The 20984-nt window shown below is 46.5% G+C and overlaps 1 protein-coding gene across 1 annotated transcript in view; it reads left to right on the top strand.

The window, feature by feature from the left end:
* LOC117823865 (kinesin-like protein KIF26A) overlaps positions 1-14754 on the top strand; it is a 70947-nt gene extending 56193 nt beyond the window's left edge. The window contains exons 11-15 of the mRNA XM_034699121.1: positions 101-3251; positions 5241-5431; positions 6962-6982; positions 8923-9073; positions 13711-14754. Of these exons, the coding sequence (XP_034555012.1) occupies positions 101-3251; positions 5241-5431; positions 6962-6982; positions 8923-9073; positions 13711-13898 (3702 nt within the window). The 3' untranslated portion in view covers positions 13899-14754. The remainder of the gene's footprint in view (positions 1-100; positions 3252-5240; positions 5432-6961; positions 6983-8922; positions 9074-13710) is intronic.
* The last annotated feature ends 6230 nt before the right edge of the window (positions 14755-20984 follow it).

Here is a 20984-nt window from a genome sequence, read left to right on the forward strand (position 1 = left end):
ACCTCATACTGTATCGACGGAGGATGCTCCAGGAATGGATTTGCCCTAAGGATGATCGCTGTGTAATATGCTAATACTGTTATTCCTTCTTTATCTGCAGTATGCCTCCAGCTCATCCGGAGGAGAGAGTTCCTGTGAGGAAGGCCCGTCCTATCGCCCCCCTCATCTTCGACCCTTCCACCCTCGTACCATTGCCCTCGATCCGGACACGCCCCTGCTGCTCTCCAGCGATCCCGACTACTCCTCCAGCAGCGAACACTCCTGCGACACCGTCATCTACGTCGGGCCTGGGGGCGCGGCCATCTCGGACAGAGAACTGAGCGACAATGAAGGGCCGCCTTCTTTTGTTCCCATCATCCCCTCCTTGAACAAAAGGCGAGTCAAGGATGCACCCAGGTCTGATGGGGACCACTTAAAGTGTAACACGTTTGCAGAGCTGCAGGAGAGACTTGACTGCATTGATGGGAGTGAGGGGCCTACTCCTTTCAGCGCAGATGCCAAAGCAGCGCTTACTCAGTCTGGAGCATCCAAACCCACAGAGGCAATTTCTCCTCCCAGATCTGATAAGAACCCCTCCCTCAGGTTCTCGGAAAGCACACCGACCACATGCACAATTAAACCTGATCAGGAACAATACAAAGTCCTTTCAACCAGAGCTCTAATGGACACTTCCAAACGGACAAGTGCAGACGGTGAGAAACTTTCCCCGAGTCCTTTTCAGCCGTGTGCGGCAAAGCCTAGTGGGAGTTTCCCCCAGGACTCAGAGCCTGTAGTTCGAGAGAAGGTCTACCTAAGAGGAGGTCTTCCCAAACCGTCAGCTTCACCAACCTTACCCAGGACAACCAGGGAGGCCGCTCAGTTCGGGGAGGTTGTTGGTAGGACTCCCCCTGTGGGTATGAGTCAACAAGCACTTAGACAGGACCAGCTTCATGACACTGAAAGGGCCCCACTTACAAGCCGAGGCCCGATGGAGGCTAACAATCTTCGGTCTGCTCTGTTCGGAAGATGCCTTGACCGGGATTTTCTGCGGACTACCATAACCCTCCAACAGCCCGTGGAGCTGAACGGTGAGGATGAGCTCGTGTTCACTGTCGTCGAGGAGCTTCCTCGTAGTCTGGTCCCAGACAACGGCCGTCCTTCTAACCTCCTCAGCTTCAACACTGACTGCTCCTGGCAGGCCTCAGCATCTGGACATCGCCCTGTAAGCATCATCAGCAGTATCAACGATGAGTATGATGCTTACACGTCTCAAGAAGGAGCTGTTGGACAGGAAGTTGGATCTAACCACCAGGAAATGTTGTTCTACCAGCAAGACAGCTATCAGCAACCTGGCAACTCATGGGCAAGTGAAGTGAGTGCTCTTTCAGAAAGTGAGGACACTAATTCAAAAGGCAGGCTTCACTTGATGGACAAAAACACGGCTGTGTCCATGCTTACCTCGCCAAGTCCTTTTCATAAACAGCCATTTTTACATCACGGCATCAAGAGCTCCCTGAACGATAGTGGAATCTGTTTCTCAGAGCTGGACAGTGATCCTGCGACTCCAAACAAACCCTCTTTCACCAAATGTCCTTCCTCTCCTGACTCTTCCAAGTCCTCTTTCAAAGGCTCTCTGAAAGCCAGAGGCAGTACTCTGAACACTTCAACATCAGCCCTCATTTCCCAACGCACCAGTCATTCCAGTCTCCCCAGGAAAACCAAGCCTACCTCATCTGTAACTGGGGGCTATAGCAGACAGGAAGGCAGACATGATGAGTTTTTACATCAGGAGAGCAGAAACTTTGATCCCAGAGAGACTGAGTTTCTCTCTGCAGGAAAGCCACCAAGAGGCGGGATAAGTAGTGTTTCGTCTAAGAGGCCAGGAGGGAACAGTAACAGTGTACCTCGGCCACCAAAGGCACAAATGTCTTCAGCTCAAAGGTTTGTGGATGGTTGTGAAAAGACCAGCAGCAGGAGATCAGATACTCTCATCAAGCTGCCACGTCTCACCAGAGGTGCAACGACCCTTGGGACTGTCTCAACACCACAGGGTGGTCCTGAGGGTGCTTCAGTGACGGGGACCCTCAGATTTTCATCCTTGGGGAAAAAATCGAATGGGCAAAAGAGCAGCATGATCACGAAGTCTGGATCTGGAAACATCTCTCCTCCTGCTCAGCTTGTCAGACAGTCAAGCCAAGAACAAAAGACACGGACCGCGCTATCTCCAAGTGCCTTAAAGACAAGCAGCGACCTGGGAAAGTCCTCATTCCCTAAGACTTCAACCTCAGTGGAAGAATTCACCATGAGGCTCCGGGCAGAATCCTTCAGCCACAGGACATCAAGTCTAAAAACTGAACACGGCTTTGCCAGAGCATCTTCAAGCCTGAAGACCAGGGGTGCCAAAGCAGAGTCTTCAAGGTATTATGGGAGTCTGATGTCTCTGGAGAGATGCGACAGTCAGACCTTAATAGAGTCCAAGCCTGAACTGTTCAAGGAGAGCAGTGGTGCTACTCCAGGAGGCAACAACAGGTCCATCAGATCAGTGCCAAGACTGGGAGCTCCATCCTCTGCCTCTACATCTGCCTCTTCTTCTCAAGGTTCTCCTGGAGCCACAAGCAAACTAGGGCAGGTCAAAGGCAATGGGAGCTCACGGGCTGCAGTGTCTGGGGGGGCAAAGGTCCGAACTCCCTCTGCAAGCAGTTCCAAGAGTCTCTGCTCTTCCCCTAAACCTCTTGATAACGAAGCTGCCCGCCACGCTAGCCTACCCCCGACTGGAAAGTCCCCAGCTCGGTCAGCAGCAGGAGCTAAGATTGGTCGAGGCACCATCATGGGAACAAAGCAGGCCATTAGCAGAGCGGCTAACAACCGAGTCAGCGAGTTAGCCACAGGGAGCCAAAGGAAGCAGCTCAGCAGGGGGCCTGGACTCACAGAAAATGACGGCACTGACAGCGGTACTAGTAGCGTTAGTGGGTCCCCAAACAACACGCCGCTTCCTTCACCTTACAGCAAGATCACCGCGCCTCGGAGGCCGCAGCGCTACAGCAGCGGGCACGGCAGTGATAACAGCAGCATCCTGAGTGGGGAGCTGCCCCCCGCCATGGGCCGCACCGCTCTCTTCTACCACAGCGGAGGGAGCAGCGGCTACGAGAGTATGCTCCGAGACAGCGAGACCACCGGGAGCACCTCTTCAGCCCACGACTCCATGAGTGAGAGCGGAGTGTCCTCGTCCAATAGGAGCAGAGTTTCTAAATCGCCCAAGAAGAGAGGAAATGGTGAGTCTGTGTGCAGAGAGAAAAAAGTGACACACACACACACACACACACACACACACACCAACACACACACACACACATCAAGTTATTGGCTCTATAACATTCCCTCTGTCTGAGTCTGAGGTAAGGAGGGATGAGTAGGGGTCGAGGAAAGGAGGGAAGAGTAGGGGTCAAGGTAAGGAAGGAAGAGTAGGGGACGAGGTAGCCAGGGATGAGTAGGGGTCAAGGTGGAGAGGGATGAGTAGGGGTTGAGTTAAGGTGGGATGAGTAGGAGTCGAGTTAGGGAGGGGTGAGTAGGGGTCGCGTTCGGGGGGGATGAATAGGGGTCGAGGAAAGGAGGGAAGAGTAGGGGTTGAGGTAAGGAATGAAGAGTAGGGGACGGGGTAGGAAGGGAGGAGTTGGGGTAGAGTTAGGGAGGTATGAGTAGGGGGTTGAGGAAAGGTTGGATGAGTAGGGGGTTGAGTTAAGGAGGGATGAGTAGGGGGTTGAGGAAAGGAGGGAAGAGAAGGGGTTGAGGTGAGGACAGAAGAGAAGGGGTCGAGGTAGAGAGGGATGTGTAGGTAACAAGTTATGGAGGAATGAGTAGGGGTCAAGTTAAGGAGGGATGAGTGCGGGTCGAGGAAAAGAGAGATGAACAGGGGTCAAGCTAGGGAGGGAGGAGTAGGGTTCAAGCTAGGGAGGGATGAGTAGCGGTTAGGGTAGGGAGGGATGAGTAGGGGTCGAAGTAAGGTTAGATGAGTAGGGGTCAAGGTAAGGTTGGATGAGTAGGGGTTGAGGAAAGGTCCTTTTTGGGGGTGGAGGGGGCCTTTAAATCCATGCAGTGACATCTCCTCAGAGACTGGCTCTCATCGAGGATTCTAAAGAATACTCTAAAGCACAGACTGTATTTTTCTCTCCTGGTATCCAATTATAATTGAAATGAGTTTTCATATCATCTCAGTCGATGGCAGAAGTTTAACTCTTCAATTTGACATTCAACAACTTTCTCCTCAGTGTTCTGATTCAGAAAATAAAAGAGGCGTAAAAGAAGCTTCATCCCTGAATTAACATATTTATGACTTCTTCCAAAATCGCTCCCATCCATCAGAGCGTGTGCTGATGGGACGAGAGCGCCTCTTCTCTTCTGTATTGTCAGGAATGCTGAGCACACTGAAGAGTACAGGTGTTATTATTTCTGTGCGAGCATCCATCAAAGACTGTTTCACCACACGGCTTCATCTCTCCGCACGTCCTAATCGTTACATCCACATCCATGCGTGTTATCTCAGCCCGTGTTGTAGTGTGTTCAACAAACAGCAGCTGATTGTGATTCGTGCAGTTTGGCAGCGGCGGCGGTGGCGGCGGCGGTAGCGACACCCGGGTCAGGCAGCGTGATGCATATGGAACCAGCCCTCGTGTGATCTGCCTGCCATCAGTCTGTGGATCTCAGCTCGTTTCTGCCTCATGAATATTTCACTAGGCCTCGGCATTCCCCCGTGTACACATCCAACTCCAATTATCACCCACACAGCGCCCCATCCACTCCACAGCATCCACACCCACACTCACTCCCCCTCAATCTGTCACCACCGTACAGTCCACCCTCACAGACCTGGAGTGCTTTAATAATCCAGGTCTGTGAGGATGTTGCTTTTGGTTTCACTCTTTGCAGCTCTGATAATCATTACGTTAATTCGTGCAGCAGCTCTCTGACAGCCGCGTGCACGGAGTCGTTACAGATAACATTAAGTTCTTTAGTTTGACGACGCTGCTTTTAGAGCTTATCAGCAGTGCAAATGTCTGTTGACATATCAGAGGTACTGGGGAACTAAACTGACTGAGATTAAGCTAATTAAAAATAATGAGCCGAGTGGGCTGCCTCTGCACCTGCCAGGCATTTACCAACATAAAGAGCTAAGCCTAATATTATTTCACGGATCTGTTTGCCTCTGGATGAAACAAAATCCCTTTCCTTCAAATATTAATTTTAATAATTCCTCTTTCCGTCAGGTTTCCAGCGGCGCCGTCTGATCCCCGCTCCCCTCCCCGACACCTCCTCTCTGGGCAGGAAGGTGGGGGGTCAGTGGGTGGATCTGCCGGTGCTCGGAGGCACCCTGAAGGAGCCCTTTGAGATAAAGGTGTACGAGATCGACGACGTGGAGTGTCTGCAGAGGAGGAGGGAGGTGACGGCGGGGTCGGAGGTGAGGCCGAGTCCATCTGCTCAGTTCTCTGTTTGACACTCTGTTATGTCGTCTCAGAGCTGAAACACGAGACAGAGTTCAGAGAGAAGGTTAGGCTGCAATAAGAGAAGGTATGACACTTTAAAGAGCCTCTCCTGAGTTATCTTTGCCAAAGTAAGTCTTTATTTGAAGGATAAAGGTGATAAAATACTTGGAAGCTTTGCAATGACGCAACAATGAAGGAAAGGTTGCATCCGAAATGAGTTCAGCAGAAGGTGATTGCGAACTGGCTCCATGGCGCCCCCTTACAGGGTTTCTTGGAAGTTCCCAAAGCAGTGCGTCTCACCTGCGTGTACGAAATGTAGTAGGTATTGTCGCAGATTCGAGAACAAAAAAGGACAGAGTCTGTCTTGATGGTCAAAGTTCTTGTTTACTTGATACAATACTCAGCTTTTAAACACTTCCCGATGTACGTCATGCAATCTCGGCTACATGATGGTCTCCATGAACACCAAGTCAATATTTGGCGCATCCTCATCCACAGCATCGTCCATTTTAGGCAATGCCCTGGTCCATTGACAACATTGATTGATATTTCTTGAGAGCATCCTGTGGCTCCCTTCCCAGCTCCACACACACACACACACACACACACACACACACACACACACACACATTCTGCACACTCAGGTTTCCCGAAATGGCCAACAAGATATTTATCTTTTCGCAATACATGTTACGTTCCATTTCGGCGTGTCCCAGCACTGCTTAAGACTTCTGGGAAGTTCTAACATTTCTAACTCTTATAACCTTACACCATGGTCCCAGCTGCATAATGTTTGAACGTCCCATGAAGACATGAAGACAGGAAGACAGGAAGACACGAAGACACGAAGACATGAAGACATGAAAGTGATAACAATGACTGCTGTAAAGAAGCTGTTCTGTGTTCTTTAAGGAGAAGGGTAAACATCAAGAACACCCTCTGAATGTGGATCCTGTTACGATAGCAGCAAAGATAAAGCAGGTGTAAATATATGAGGTTCACCTGGAGGATACTGAGCCATGGATGATAAACCTGGATGTTACAGGAGCTAACATCTGTCTCATCATGTGGAGCTTCCTCCTGAATATGTTCACTCTAACAAACCGTCATCAGGCCTTCGGTTAACTTGAGTATCAGTCTGAGGTCAGACTTATCAGAACCTGAGTGAATCACCGAGTCGATGATAGTTAAGTCTTAATTGGTGTAGAGGTAAGTGATGGCTGGAGGAGAGAGGAGAGAGAGAGAGAGAGAGGGAGGACAGGAGAGATGCAGTGATGAACGACGGCTCGGCCTCGGCTGGTTGCTCTTTACGGCCGTCTTGTCTCTCTGTGTTAGCGGCTCGTTAACCTTCAGAGCATGGAGGGGGGGGGGTCGTCACTCAGCTGCAGGGACTCTGATTTATTTTCAATTAGAGGGAGATGATGTGCAGTTTGTCTTTCAGAGACACGCAGACTCACAGGGAGAGATCTGTGTGATAAACTTTCTTTTTATGTTTCTCTCTGTAGCCGTTCCAGGACGTGGAGAAGGTGAGTTATTCCTTTCAGTCTTTTCATTCCATCCCGTCTGAAATCAAAACTACAGCGGAGAGAGACTTTACTCTTTCTGCAACACACAGCTATCACTCATGACATCATCATGTTGTTTATCATGAAGTCATAAAGTTATCTCATGTGATTTAAATGTCTGATGGCATGAGTGGAAATTTGATGTTTGGCTTAAACTTGTTATGGAGGTTCTAAGGACTGAATAGGGTTCAATCAATCAATCTTTATTTGTATCGCGCCAAATCACAACAAACGTTATCTCAAGACTCTTTTACAAACAGAGCAGGTCTGGACCACTCTATGTCAAATTATGAACAGAGACCCAACACCAAGACCATCTTAATCCACCATGAGCAGAGCACTTTGCAGCATTTCGCAAGTTACAGTGGCAAGGACAAACTTCCTTTAACAGGCAGAAACCTCCAGCAGGACCAGACTCATGTTAGACACACATCTGCTGAGACCGTGTTGGAGAGAGGGATAGAGGGAGATGAAGAGAGAGAGGGAGCGGTGATAGTGATGAGACGAGTGCGGGTTCTGGATATCTTAATCACACTTCGCCCCGGGGGTTCCTATTAGAACACGGATGCAGACAACTTCTCTCTTTCAAAGTTTGTATCAGTCTTGGAACTAGGGCTGGGTGATAATTCGATAATGATAATTATCGTGATATAATTTTTCTCTATATAAATATAAAAAATGTTCGATAATGTAATTACACCCCCCAGCCACTTAAAATGGAGGGGTGCTAATGAGCCTTAAACACTAGTTGCCACTCAACATTAGACAGAAGAAGAAGACTGCATTGAATAGCCAATCAGGTTGCAGGATGAGAGGTAGGCGGGGCTTAAAGATGTTCGGAGCGGAATGTAAACACAGCTGAGACGAGCGACAGCTGAAAAAAATTCAGGGGTGCTGGTGCCCTAGCGGTCTAAGCGCCCCACATACAGAGGCTACAGTCCTCGTCGCAGGGGTCGCCGGCTTGATTCACGGCCAGTCGACCGTTTCCTGCATGTCTTCCCCCGCTCTCTACTCCCTACACTAGCTGCCTCTCTTCAGCTGTCCTATAAAATAAAGGCAAAAAGGCCAAAAATATAATAAAAAATAAAAAAAGAAAACTCAAAATCGTGATGCATTCACTGCACTGTGGGACACAATATCACTCCGCCTGTAATCCCTACAGGGGGTGCAGTAATCAAATCAATACTCTATAAACTGATACACAGAATATCATTTGATATTTCTTTGTTGTTAATTTAAATCAAATTATGCAAATTATCTCAACCTGAGAAAAATAAGAATCTACAAACTAAATCTTCTCAAAAAATCTGATCTAACATTAAAGACCTGCTTCCTGTTAGCACCGTCAGAAAAGATGGATTCAAGAAGAAAACTAAATCCAGAAACAAACTAACAAACTGTCTTCAACTTTCACTCAGGAGCAAAAATCTGACTTTACATTTAAATGAAATCCTGATTTCTCTGGAGAGTTCGTTGGTTCAGAGTACAAAGAGTTAAAATAAGACCGTCAGTGATCAGTCCTCTCTTGCAGCTGTGGATGCATCAGCTCAGTGTTGTGTGTTCCATCCACCTGTAATGAAGTGAAGCTGAGCAGAGACACTGATCCTCCTCCATCACCTGTCCCCCCTCAGCTGTCCCTAATCCCCCGCTCGGCGTTTGTCCCGCAGATTAAGTCTCAAACCAACAGATTAACGTTCATGCTAATTTTATCTCTGGCTGCCTCCTAATTAAATCCAGCAGCAGCAGACAGAGTGAAGTCTCAGAGTAGGTTAGCATCCTTCCTCCTCCTCCTCCTCCTCCTCCACCTCTTCTTCCTCCGCCTGAATAAAAGACCCAGAGTCCGTCCTCGTGTCGCACAGAGTCTGCAGGTGAACCTGAGCGGGTCGTGTGTTTGTCCTCAGGGTCTGCTCTACTTTAACGCCCGGCTCAGGATGCTGGAGAAGAGGCAGCAGCAGATCAGAGAGCTGAGGAGCAAACACGAGAGGCTGCGGGCGGAGCTGGTGGAGGCCAAGAGCCGGCTGATGCTCCACCCCAGCAGGTGGAGCGGAGAGTGTGAGTACACATCTGTCCGCTCTGTTGGACTCCATCATCACCGTCTGGTTCTTTCTGTTCTCGCTGTGATAATCTGTGTTTGTGATATGGTTTCATCTCCTGGAAGCTGCAGGGAGGACGAGTAGAGGCTGTCACATCTCAGAGTGGAGTCTCAGCCATGTGTCAAACATTAGCATGCTAGTCAAGCCGAACTTTAGGTCTTGGAGTCAGGATGAATTTAATGTCAGGTGGATTTACATGTACAATGAATTTGTGTTTGTGTTTCTGGTGGGAAACAACAAACACAGAAATACAAGTTTTTAAAAAAGTCTGTTGTTGGTGCACGAAGAGATCTGTACAGTTTGAACAGGGATGAGAAATGTGTTGCAGATAATGAGACTAGAAAACTATGCAGATGTACTTTAAAGCTCCTGTGAGGAGTTTTTATCTGGTGATTAAGTGACTGAAGTTAATCCTGAGGTTTCTTTAAGAACCCCAAATCACAACAAACAGAGCCGGTCTAGACCGGACTCTATGTTCTATTATTAAACAAAGACCCAACATCAAGACCGGATCAGATCCAGTCCCATCTTCCAGACAGGACTCAGTCTGATCTCATCTTAATCCACCATGAGCAGAGCACTTTGCAGCATTTAGCAAGTTACAGTGGCAAGGACAAACTTCCTTTAACAGGCAGAAACCTCTAGCAGGACCAGACTCATGTTAGACACACATCTGCTGAGACCGAGTTGGAGAGAGGGATAGAGGGAGATGAAGAGAGAGAGAGATGATAGTGGGGAGACGGATAGTAGTATTTATAGCAGCTGGAGTCTGGCACGTCCACAGCAGCAGAGATCCAGAGGAACCTACGAGACAAGGGAGCTCAGGGACTCCAGAAAGGTCTATGAAAAGAGAGAAGAGAGGGAGACCAGAAGAAAGAAAAAGAGGAGAATAAATGGTGAAGGAATGACAGAAGGAAAGGAAGGGATAAGAAAAGGAGGCAGAAAGGATGAAGAAACATGGAAAGAACAAAGACAGAAAGAAAGAAAGAAATCAGAAAGGAATGAAAGGAAAAAGGAGTAAAAGAATGAAAGAAAGAAAGAAAGGAGTCAAAGAAAGAAAGAAAGAAAGAAAGAAAGAAAGGAAAAAGGAATAAAAGAATGAAAGAAAGAAAGAAAGAAAGAAAGAAAGAAAGAAAGAAAGAAAGAAAGAAAGAAAGAATGAATAACAGACCCAAAAAAGGAATCTACAGCAGAGATCCAGAGGAACCTACGAGACAAGGGAGCTCAGGGACTCCAGGACTCTTGTGATGGTTGTTGATGTTGACTGTTGCTTTAAATAACAGAACAAAGAGGTTCTCTTCTTCCTGGGATCACTGGTTTTTATTTGGTGCTATGCGTCCGTCCATTTTCTTTCATTTATCTGGAGACAGTTTGAACAAGTCGACTCAGACCTCCCTCTCCCAGCAACATTCTCCAGCTCCTCCTGTGGAATCCTGAGGCCTTCAAAGGCCAGGTGGGATATATAACCCAGAACACTTATAAAGGAAGGCACCATGGAGGCATCTTCATCAAATGCCTGAACCACCTCAACTGGGTCCTTCTGATGCACCACGCCTGCATTACTGGTCCACTGATCCACCTGTCGATCCATTTCACCAGACTCTGAGATGCTTGAACTCTTTTACTCGGTCTACAGTCTTCCACTAAAGAGCCATGACCTTGGACTCAGAGGTGCTGACCTTGGACTCAGAGGTGCTGACCTTCATCTTCAGAGCTTTCTGATATGAAACTTAAACACAAAGATTTTTGAAACTGGAGGTCAGAGGTCTAAAGAAAGATGACTTTCTGTTTGAACGTTAACTTTGTCTCATCTTGATTTGAGACAAAAAGTCTGTCCAGGTCAGAGCGCGTCATGTGACCGCCTGTGGTTGTAATTACACGGTTTGACCACTATGACAAATCACCCTCAGAGCTGGGTGGCGTCCTGAGGGAGTTGGAGAAACATTAGAGGATCTATTCCGCCCAAGAAGTTCTCAAACTGGCTCTAACGGAGGTCTTAGAGAGTCCGAGTCCAACTCCTGAACATGAGTCATCACATCCAGGTGACTCTGTGAGGATAATTAATTTCAGCTGGTTAGACTGCAGGACTCTGAAGGTGCTGTTTACTGAAGAGAGGATGTCTTTGGATTAACTTCATCTCCCGGTATTGATGGAGCGATCTGGATCAGTCCGTCTGGAGGGTCTTCTTTTTGTTGCTTTTCCTTTGTGAAGTCAGAGATCTGATCTGAAGAGGAAGTTGTTTGGAGCAAAGAGGATCTGTGTGTCAGACTCTTCAGCCTCATACTCCTCTTCATCGAGCAGCTCCTGACCCAAAAACACACACACAGTGGACACACACACACACACACACACACACAGTGGACACACACACACACACACACAGTAGACGAACAGAGTGTGTCTCCAGCCGAGTGTTGCCGGCGGCCTCGAGTTAAACCCCTCTCCATTATGTTTCTATTCCTGACCCGGCTGGCTGTGCGGCGAGTGTTTGGAGAGGAGGCTGCTGGAGCAAACACAAGCGGCCCGCGGGGAGAGAGGATTAAATTTACATCTTTGTATTATTTCTCTGTCAGCGGGACAAACTCTCAGGTCACCTCTAAGAAAAGCCAGAGTCCAGTGTTTTCACAATAAAACGCTGGACTCTGCAGAACGAGGAGGACGGAGCTGAAGACCTGAATGTGTCTGAGATCAATACGACGTTATTTCCTGCAGGAGGAGCGGGGCGAGGGCGAGCTCGTAAATCACCAGAGAGCGCCGCGCCTCTCGTCACGGTGCTTCTTCTGGTCGCTCCTTTTAAAGGTTTCTTTATGGAGCGCAGAGTTTTTATCTGAGGTAGAAGACGTCCATGTTGTTTTATGATGTTTGGTTTTATGAGTTAAACTATGACCTCACTTAACCTGATATCCCAGCATGCACTGCAACATCAGAACAACAGACCTCTGAGTCAGTTACCTTGTCTCCATTTTTATATATACATATATTTTTGGGCTTTTTTTGCCTTTATGATAGGACAGCTGAAGAGAGACAGGAAACAAGGGGAGCAGAGAGCCGGGGAAGACATGCAGACCAGGAGTTCAATCAGAATCAGAATACTTGATTTATCCCCGGGGGAAATTCAGTCATTACAGTTGCTCCTATACGCCAGGGGTTCTCAAAGTGTGGGTCGGGATCCCCTGGGGGGTCGCGAGACACAAATTGGGGGTCGGGAGAAGACTTCCAGAATGTTTTTTTCTTTTAAGTTATCTAAAAATAGTATATTTTACCCATTATAGTAAAAAATATCTACAGAAACACTAGCTAAACTTGAAATAAAACCTTGAAAATAGAAATTGTAATGAGTTTTCTGCCTTTCTATGTTGCCAGATGACTTCTAAGTTTAGGGTTAGTGAACAGTGAATTATCAAAAGCATCAGTAGCAGTAGGTTAGTAGTTCATAACAGCACAGGAAACACAGACACATGCTCATATAGGTAGGCTAATTTTCTGCAGACCAGCTAAATGAAGCCACATTAAATCTTTTTGAGGGACAGTGGGGGTCGCGAGTCTTTGCCACCTATATTTTAAGGGTCGCGGGCTGAAAAGTTTGGGAACCCCTGCTATACACAATAATTAAGAATATCAAATAATATTAATAGAAGAAAGTAATTAATAAGATAAGGGCCCTCGCACACTGCCGCCGCTGCCGCCTCATGTCAGCCACCGCCTCGTATGAGCCACCAACAGATGATTTGGTGAGATTTTGGGGCTTTTGAAGCCCCCATATATCCATTTCCTGTTCATGGTGAGACATGTGTTTTTGATGCACCGCCTGAAAGTCTGCCACGCCCAAATTTTTAGTCTGAACGGTATGCCTCAAAAAGTTTTGAATCGTCAATTTGTCTTCTATAGAATGTTCCTTGTTGGGACTGAATTGGAGAAAAACCCTAGGAGGACATCTCTAAAGTATGCACCCTTACTTGGGCGCCATTTTGAATTTTGAAAGCTAGGTGGCGCTCTTGCTGTTGAGTTTCGGATATGGGTGTAAGAGGCTTTTTTATGCGTCCTGATGCCATGAATAAGCATGTCCCAAATCGTGCACTTAGCTAAAAAAAAACCTCTAAGGGGAGGGGTTTTTGAAAATTCAAGGGGGCGCTACTGAGCACATTTTTGAATTTTTTTTTACGAGACCCAAAGAATCGCAAATTTTTCACCGGGCCAGGTGAGTGTGTGGGATTTGGTGAGGTAACGTGCTTTTTAAAGGCTCAAAAATCAATTTCCTGTTCCTGTGCGTTTCATGCACTGCCTCAAAGTCTGCCACGCCCACAATTTTAGTCTGAACTTGAATCGTCAAAGTGTCTACTATAGAATGTGCCTTGTATGGACTGATAAGAGAAAAACCTAGGACGAGATCTCCCTGTGCAGATAATATGGTCGGAGGCCCACAGCGCTCTCGGTGCTATCCCGGTCTGCCCGGACAGCCTGGAAGCCGTCAAAGGAGACATTGTGGTCAACCTCTGCAACGAGGACTATAGCCTCTGTATGTGGGGCATCCTTAGACCACTAGGCCAGGTCTCCATTCCTAACCCTTAACTCATCTCTCTGTGTTTTCCTTTGCAGTTGACGTGGACCAGGACCTCGACCGGGAGTCCCAGGAGTACCTGGAGGCTCTGGCTCAGGTCACGGCAGAGCTGGAGTACTGCGTCAACCTCTGCAAGTCCCGAGTCATGATGGAGACCTGCTTTGACATCGCCGGGACGTCTGACAGCGCGGCCACGCTGGGAGGACAGCAGGAGGTGGAGGTGTGACCAACGAGGTCTCTGAACATGGAGATGATTGTGAAGAAGTCTGGAAGTTTGAATACAGGGTTCAGCAAAGACGCTCCAGGAGGGGCGTTAGAGTCTGACTTTGGGTCCTTCTCAGAGTCAGACACGGAACCTATATTTGTAGATTCAGAGTGACTTCCTTAGGACAAGAATTTATCAAGAACTGACGTCCAGAAATCCACCAAGACCTGCAGAACCTGCCTGAGAAACTTCCTGGTTTGGATGATCTTTAGTGTCGGTGTGATCCGGTCGTAGTTACGAAGACTCTCATTGGTGCATCGCCACTTTTAAAGTAGCAGACGTTACAACAGCACAACATCTTCTCGTTGTTTCAACCCAGAACAAGCCTCCATGAAGGAGTTAGCATGCACAATGTTTCAGACTTCTTCCTTTAGAAACGTCAGGTTCAAACTAAACTCTGACCTCCACTTCAGAACTAACAAACTCACTCCAGGACTCTTCTGGCTCATGATCTCAGCGCCATCTTCAAACATGGCGTCCAGTTCTTGCCAGGCAGCCAATGAGAGGTGGATTAAAAAAAAGAGACATAATGTTGGATCATATTTGGAGTCAGAACAGGATGAAACATCCAACAGGTTCATCCATGTGACGTGATTTCCTCCAAGCTGCAGGAGAACACTGTGATAAAGGATCAGACAGTATCTGATGTAGACTCTGGATCCCTCTCCCACATGTCTGGACGTTTGTTCGGTCACAGCAGAGGAACAAACACCCGGTCCCGGATCAGATCAGTGAAGACAAATTATCTATGGAGGGATGAAAGCTCTGGAAGTGCCTTTCTATTCATTCTCTGATTTAACACGGTTATTATAATTAATATTTTCCTTATTTATTCTGTTTTATATTTATCATGTTTGTTGATTTTATGGTGCTGATCTAAAAACGGAGACTTAATATATTCGTTATGCAAAACATGAGCTGGTTCAGATGAACTCTGACCTCGGTCTTTACTTCCATTCCGCTGCCTTACAGACGTCCCTTTGTTTCTGCAGGTTGTTACGTTTCATTTTCATCTCACAAAGAAAGAGTCCCACTCGTTCTTTTGAGTCATGACTCAGTCACATCTTTAACACGAAGGAAAGGATGCACGTGTTTTTAGACTCTGAAGATATCATGATCTTTAATGTCCACGGAGAGAAATGAACAAAAACCTGCTTTGAAATCCTAAAGGACAGAACTCACCCTGTTACTGCAGAACCTGCTGGAGAGTCTTTACTCCTCAGAGTCAGTGTTGCCAACTCCTCAGTGAGGGGAGCAGCTATTGGCTGTCCTCAAAGTCGCTAAATGACATCATCACCTAATTTGCATAATCTGAATTGTAATAGACGCTGTCAGAGAGACAAAAAGAGGTTAAAAAACACCCTAAATATGTTTATAAATACACTTAGGAGCCTAAAAAAATCAAAGTAAAACATTTAATTTTTCAACAATATCATTTTCAAGATATTTATTGTAAATAATCTACATTAACTATCTAAATGGATCAGCCAGCGGTGTCTTCGTTCATGCACGATTCATTTGCGGTCTGGACACTGAGGGGTTAACATCTGGAAGTTTACGTCAGCTGTAGCCGACTGCAAAGAAGGAAGAAACCTTCGTTTAATGGATTCAAAGTGTGAAAACACGGACAGGTTATTGGATTTAATTGTTCTGAGAAAGTCAGAAAAGCCTGAAGTTACCAAAACATGATTCTCTCCTCACATTAAGGAATAGAGATTGTTAAATCAATGCCGGGATCGGATCGGCTAGTATCAGTATCGGAAGATACCAAAGCCCGGGTATCGATATCGGTATCAGGATCTAAAAAGTAGGATCAGTGCATCCATAAACATTTCATGCATGTAGGGGCTTCACTTTGAAGTCAGCAGGGGGCGCTATGGAGCAGGTATTCATGCAGAATCAAATCTTTGCCAGGACTGAATTTGGGGCAAAGTTTGGTGAGTTTTTTGGGCCAGGTTGATCCAGATTTGGGGACTTGAACAAATTAATAATGATTATAATCTTTAGGGTTTCAATGAGGACCTCGCCACCACTGCGAGTCGATGCTCAGGCCCTAATCACTAGGGGTGCAACGATACACAAAATCCACGGTTCAGTTCGGTTCGATACGTTTCTGATACAGAAAAGGAGAAATTTCCACGCCTTTTTTTCACTAGTAGTTTATTGAAATGACTAACATTTGTTTCAGATCAAAAGCACAGTCTTTAAATTAAATTAAATGGATCAGGGGCAGCTATACCTGACAGGTTCTACTGTGCATGGGGGGGTTGTGGTGTGTGTGTTAGTGTGTGTGTGTCTGTCTGTCTGTCTGTCTGACTGTCTGTCTGTCTGCCTGTCTGTCTGTGTGTCTGCCTGTCTGTCTGTCTGACTGTCTGTCTGTCTGTCTGTCTGTGTGTCTGTCTGTCTGTCTGCCTGTCTGTGTGTGTGTCTGTCTGTCTGTGTGTGTGTGTGTCTGTCTGTCTGTCTGTGTGTCTGTCTGCCTGTCTGTCTGTCTGTCTGTCTGTCTGTCTGCCTGTCTGTGTGTGTGTGTGTCTGTCTGTGTGTGTCTGTCTGTCTGTCTGTCTGTCTGTGTGTGTGTCTGTGTGTGTCTGTCTGTGTGTGTGTGTCTGTCTGTCTGTCTGTGTGTCTGTCTGTCTGTCTGTCTGACTGTCTGTCTGTCTGCCTGTCTGTCTGTGTGTCTGCCTGTCTGTCTGTCTGACTGTCTGTCTGTCTGTCTGTCTGTGTGTCTGTCTGTCTGTCTGCCTGTCTGTGTGTGTGTCTGTCTGTCTGTGTGTGTGTGTGTCTGTCTGTCTGTCTGTGTGTCTGTCTGCCTGTCTGTCTGTCTGCCTGTCTGTCTGTGTGTCTGTCTGTCTGTCTGTCTGTCTGTGTGTCTGTCTGTGTGTGTGTCTGTGTGTCTGTCTGTCTGTCTGTGTGTGTCTGTCTGTCTGTCTGTGTGTCTGTCTGTCTGTCTGTCTGTCTGTCTGTCTGTCTGTCTGTCTGTCTGTCTGCCTGTCTGTCTGTGTGTCTGTCTGTGTGTCTGTCTGTCTGTGTGTCTGTCTGTGTGTCTGTCTGTCTGTGTGTCTGTCTGCCTGTCTGTCTGTCTGTCTGTCTGCCTGTCTGTCTGTCTGTCTGTCTGCGTGCACATCTGCAGTGCGAGATAGAGAGCAGAGGAGAATTGTGAACGCGCGACCATGTAGAGACAGAAATGACATCCCTTCATGTAAATCAGATAAATAACATGAGGATATTTAGTCTGTTACATAAAAGAACATAGACCTGATCCATGAGAGAGGGAACCTTAATCACTTCTGCTTTGACTTCCAAGGGGGGGCGGGACACGGCGGACACTCGTGCTTCCCTCTCATGCGGGCGCGCGCTCACACACACATACGTGAATATATGAACCCAGCAGACCGTTGTGTGGTGAAATATAGATTTCCATATGAAGCACAGTTAAAACAAACGTGATCAGCTTGGACTGAATGAATGAGGGAGGAGGAGCAGTTCAGAGGACCTGCACTCGACCATGCAGCCCTGAGGAGTCGAGCGCAGATCCTCTGAACTTTCAGCTCAGAGCGCCTCGTCACAGGTTGATCCAACGGTTCCATACAGATACACAGATTGTTGCACCCCTAGTAAATACGCTCATGACGCCTCCATGAACACGAGGTTAAACAGCGAGTGTGTCTCTGGTCTACTAAGTGTTAGAAAAATAAGATTATAGTTCTGCAGATTAAAACACACAGACAGGAGAGAGAAGACGCCGTGTAGCTGTGGTGTGTGAGTGGGATGTTTTGGTTTTCCATTGGAGACTTTTTAATCAAAGCTCTGACGCTGAAGTCTTCATCGTAAAGAAACTGTAGAAAAAGTTCAGGCTTCAAACTTTGTTCCTTCACTTCCTTTGACCTCTTTGAAACTCTTCCTTTTTGAACGCGCCTCTCTTCTTCTTCTCCTCCTCCTCGTCTCTCCACATGAAAACGTTCTCAGGCTCTTTTTAAACTCTCTGCATGACAAAGTTTCCTTCCTCTTCTGTTAGACTTTGACATCCTGCATTCAGTCTTTGTTTCTGACGTGGTGTTTGTTGAGGAAGAAGAAGAAGAAGAGAGGAGGGAGTTTTTGCCAAACACATTTTTTTAATGTAGCGTTGCTCGGCGTACGTGAGAGCCGTATTAATATATTCAGTCTTTTTTATTTCTTTTGTACTGTACAGTTTTATAATTATTTGTAAAGAAACGCTGGGTGTGGACAGAGAGGAGATGTTCTGGATGAGTGGACCACGACGTGTCGAACATGTTAATAAAGATAAGAGTCTTTTGGTTAAGTGACACGCCGAGTCGTCTCATTATTGTCCCACATGTTTTTACATTTTAAAGGAGCGTCCAGCAGAGAGATGTTCTTTTCCCTCTCAGCTGGTGTCTCCTGTAATCACATCTCTGCGTGACATTTCACTTCCTCTGACTCCAGAGCTCGCCGGCAGCAGCAGCAGCGCTTACTTTGAAATGTCCGAGTTTTAAATCCGCCACCGTCGAGATAAACTGCTATCTCTGTCTGTAAATGTCAGACGAGTGGATGCAGGCTTAATCCGCTCACACACACACACACACACACACACACACACACACACACACACTGAAGATAAAAAGTCTAAACACACCGAGGATCCATCAGAGGAGAGACAGAGCAGACAGCAGTGACTGACAGAACCTTAACGTTTCAGAGCATCAAGTTTCAGACGACCACACTCTCACATGAAGCTCCAACACCCAACATCAAGACCGGATCAGATCCAGTCCCCTCTCACAGACCGGACTCAGTCTGATCTCATCTTAATCCACCATGAGCAGAGCACTTTGCAGCATTTAGCAAGTTACAGTGGCAAGGACAAACTTCCTTTAACAGGCAGAAACCTCCAGCAGGACCAGACTCATGTTAGACACACATCTGCTGAGACCGTGTTGGAGAGAGGGATAGAGGGAGATGAAGAGAGAGAGAGAGATGATAGTGGGGAGACGGATAGTAGTAGTTGTAGCAGCTGGAGTCTGGACCACGTCCACAGCAGCAGAGATCCAGAGGAACCTACGAGACAAGGGAGCTCAGGGACCCAGAAAGGTCTAAGAAAAGAGAGAAGAGAGGGAGACCAGAAGAAAGAAAAAGAGGACAATAAAGGGTGAAGGAATGACAGAAGGAAAGGACGGCATAAGAAATGGAGACATAAAGGATGAAGAAACATGTAAAGAAAGAGAGAAAGAAAGAAAGAAGTAAAGAAAAGACAGAAAGAAAGAAAGAAGGAATGAAAGAAAAAAAGAATGAAAGAAAGAAGGAAGGAAAAAGGAATCTACGGCAGAGATCCAGAGGAACCTACGAGACAAGGGAGCTCAGGGACTCCAGAAAGGACTAAGAAAAGAGAGAAGAGAGGGATACCAGAAGAAAGAAAAAGAGGAGAAGAAATGGTGAAGGAATGATAGAAGGAAAGGACGGGATGAGAAAAGGAGACAGAAGGATGAAGAAACATGGAAAAATGAAGGAATGAAAGGAATGAAAGGAAAAGGGTATAAAAGAAAGAAAGAAAGAAAGAAGGAAAGAATAAAAGAAAGAGAGGAATCAAAGTAAAAAGGAATAAGAAAGAAAAAAAAGAAAGAAGTAAAGAAAAGACAGAAAGTAAGAAGGACGGAATGAAAGGAAAAGGGAAGAAAAGAAAGACAGAAAAAATAAAGAAATAGAATAAAGGAGAAAAAGAAGTAAGAAAGAAAAACAAACAAATGAAAGAAAGAAAGAAGTGAAGAAAGGATGAATAACAGACCCAAAAAAGGAATCTACAGCAGAGATCCAGAGGAACCTACGAGACAAGGGAGCTCAGGGACTCCAGAAAGGTCTATGGTTAGTAACTTTAATGGGACAGGAAGAGTTAAAGTGAGAGACAGGCAGAGAGAGGAGAGAGAGGGAAAGACAGGATCCCAGTGTGTCAGTCTAAGCCTATAGCAGTCTAAGCCGTTGAACCTTCTTCTCTTGTAAAGATGTGGAAGTGAAGACGTTATGTAAGGGAAACAGAGCTACAGTAACTCCATCTCACTGTCACTGTATGAGTCCTCCTCGTGACCTTTGACCTCCTGTCTCTGACCTTCAGTGGGAGGAAGTCGGGCCCCGACTCGCATCACTGAGGAGGCAGCAGCAGGGAGTCGCCATAGTAACTGAATAGAGAGAGAGGGGATGCTACGGATCAGCACACCTGTCTGCTGGAGGTCTCTGTGAGTCCTCCTCGGGGGTCTGGCTCTGGAACATACGACAGGAGGTCTTTAGGAAGCTGGAATATTTAAAGGACAGGGAAGAAATGAATAAAACAACAAACACATGAGACATGAAGACGTGTGGAGAAAAAATAAAGTCTCTCGTCTTAGGAAAAAAGAATTATTTTAACATTTTGTGTAGATTAAAAATACAGATTGAAGTATTTGACTGTGACGACATGTTTGGGATTTATTAAATTTTAAAATAAAAAACCTTTTTGGAAATGAAAGATTATTTTTATAAACTAAGATAGTTTAGGAGTTTCTTAAAAACTCAAATAATTCTTAAAAAGTAAAGAAATGTTTCAGAAAAGAAAATAGAGTCCAGTTTGATGATTTGATGAATGGATCTTCTCTTTCTTCTCACACTGAATCAATCGTTCTTCTTTCAGGGTTTCAGGATGAACAGACTTCACATCGCCTCATTAGAGACTCAATCATCAGTCTGTCAGGAGGAGGAAGCTCTGTCCTCCTCTTCCTCTCCTCTTCCTCTCCTCTTCCTCTCCTCTTCCTCTCCTCTCCTCTCCTCTTCCTCTCCTCTTCCTCTCCTCTTCCTCTTCCTCTCCTCTTCCTCTCCTCTCCTCTTCCTCTCCTCTTCCTCTCCTCTTCCTCTCCTCTCCCTCTCCTCTTCCTCTCCTCTTCCTCTCCTCTTCCTCTCCTCTTCCTCTCCTCTTCCTCTCCTCTTCCTCTCCTCTCTGGTCCTGACAGATATTAATTAGTGTTTGTCAGCTGCCTGCTTCCCCGACTCGGTCTGTCAGCCCTGATGAAAACAGATGTCTTCATT

This window comes from Notolabrus celidotus, chromosome 13 (genome assembly GCF_009762535.1).
Source record: "Notolabrus celidotus isolate fNotCel1 chromosome 13, fNotCel1.pri, whole genome shotgun sequence".
Taxonomy (NCBI): Eukaryota; Metazoa; Chordata; class Actinopteri; order Labriformes; family Labridae; genus Notolabrus; species Notolabrus celidotus.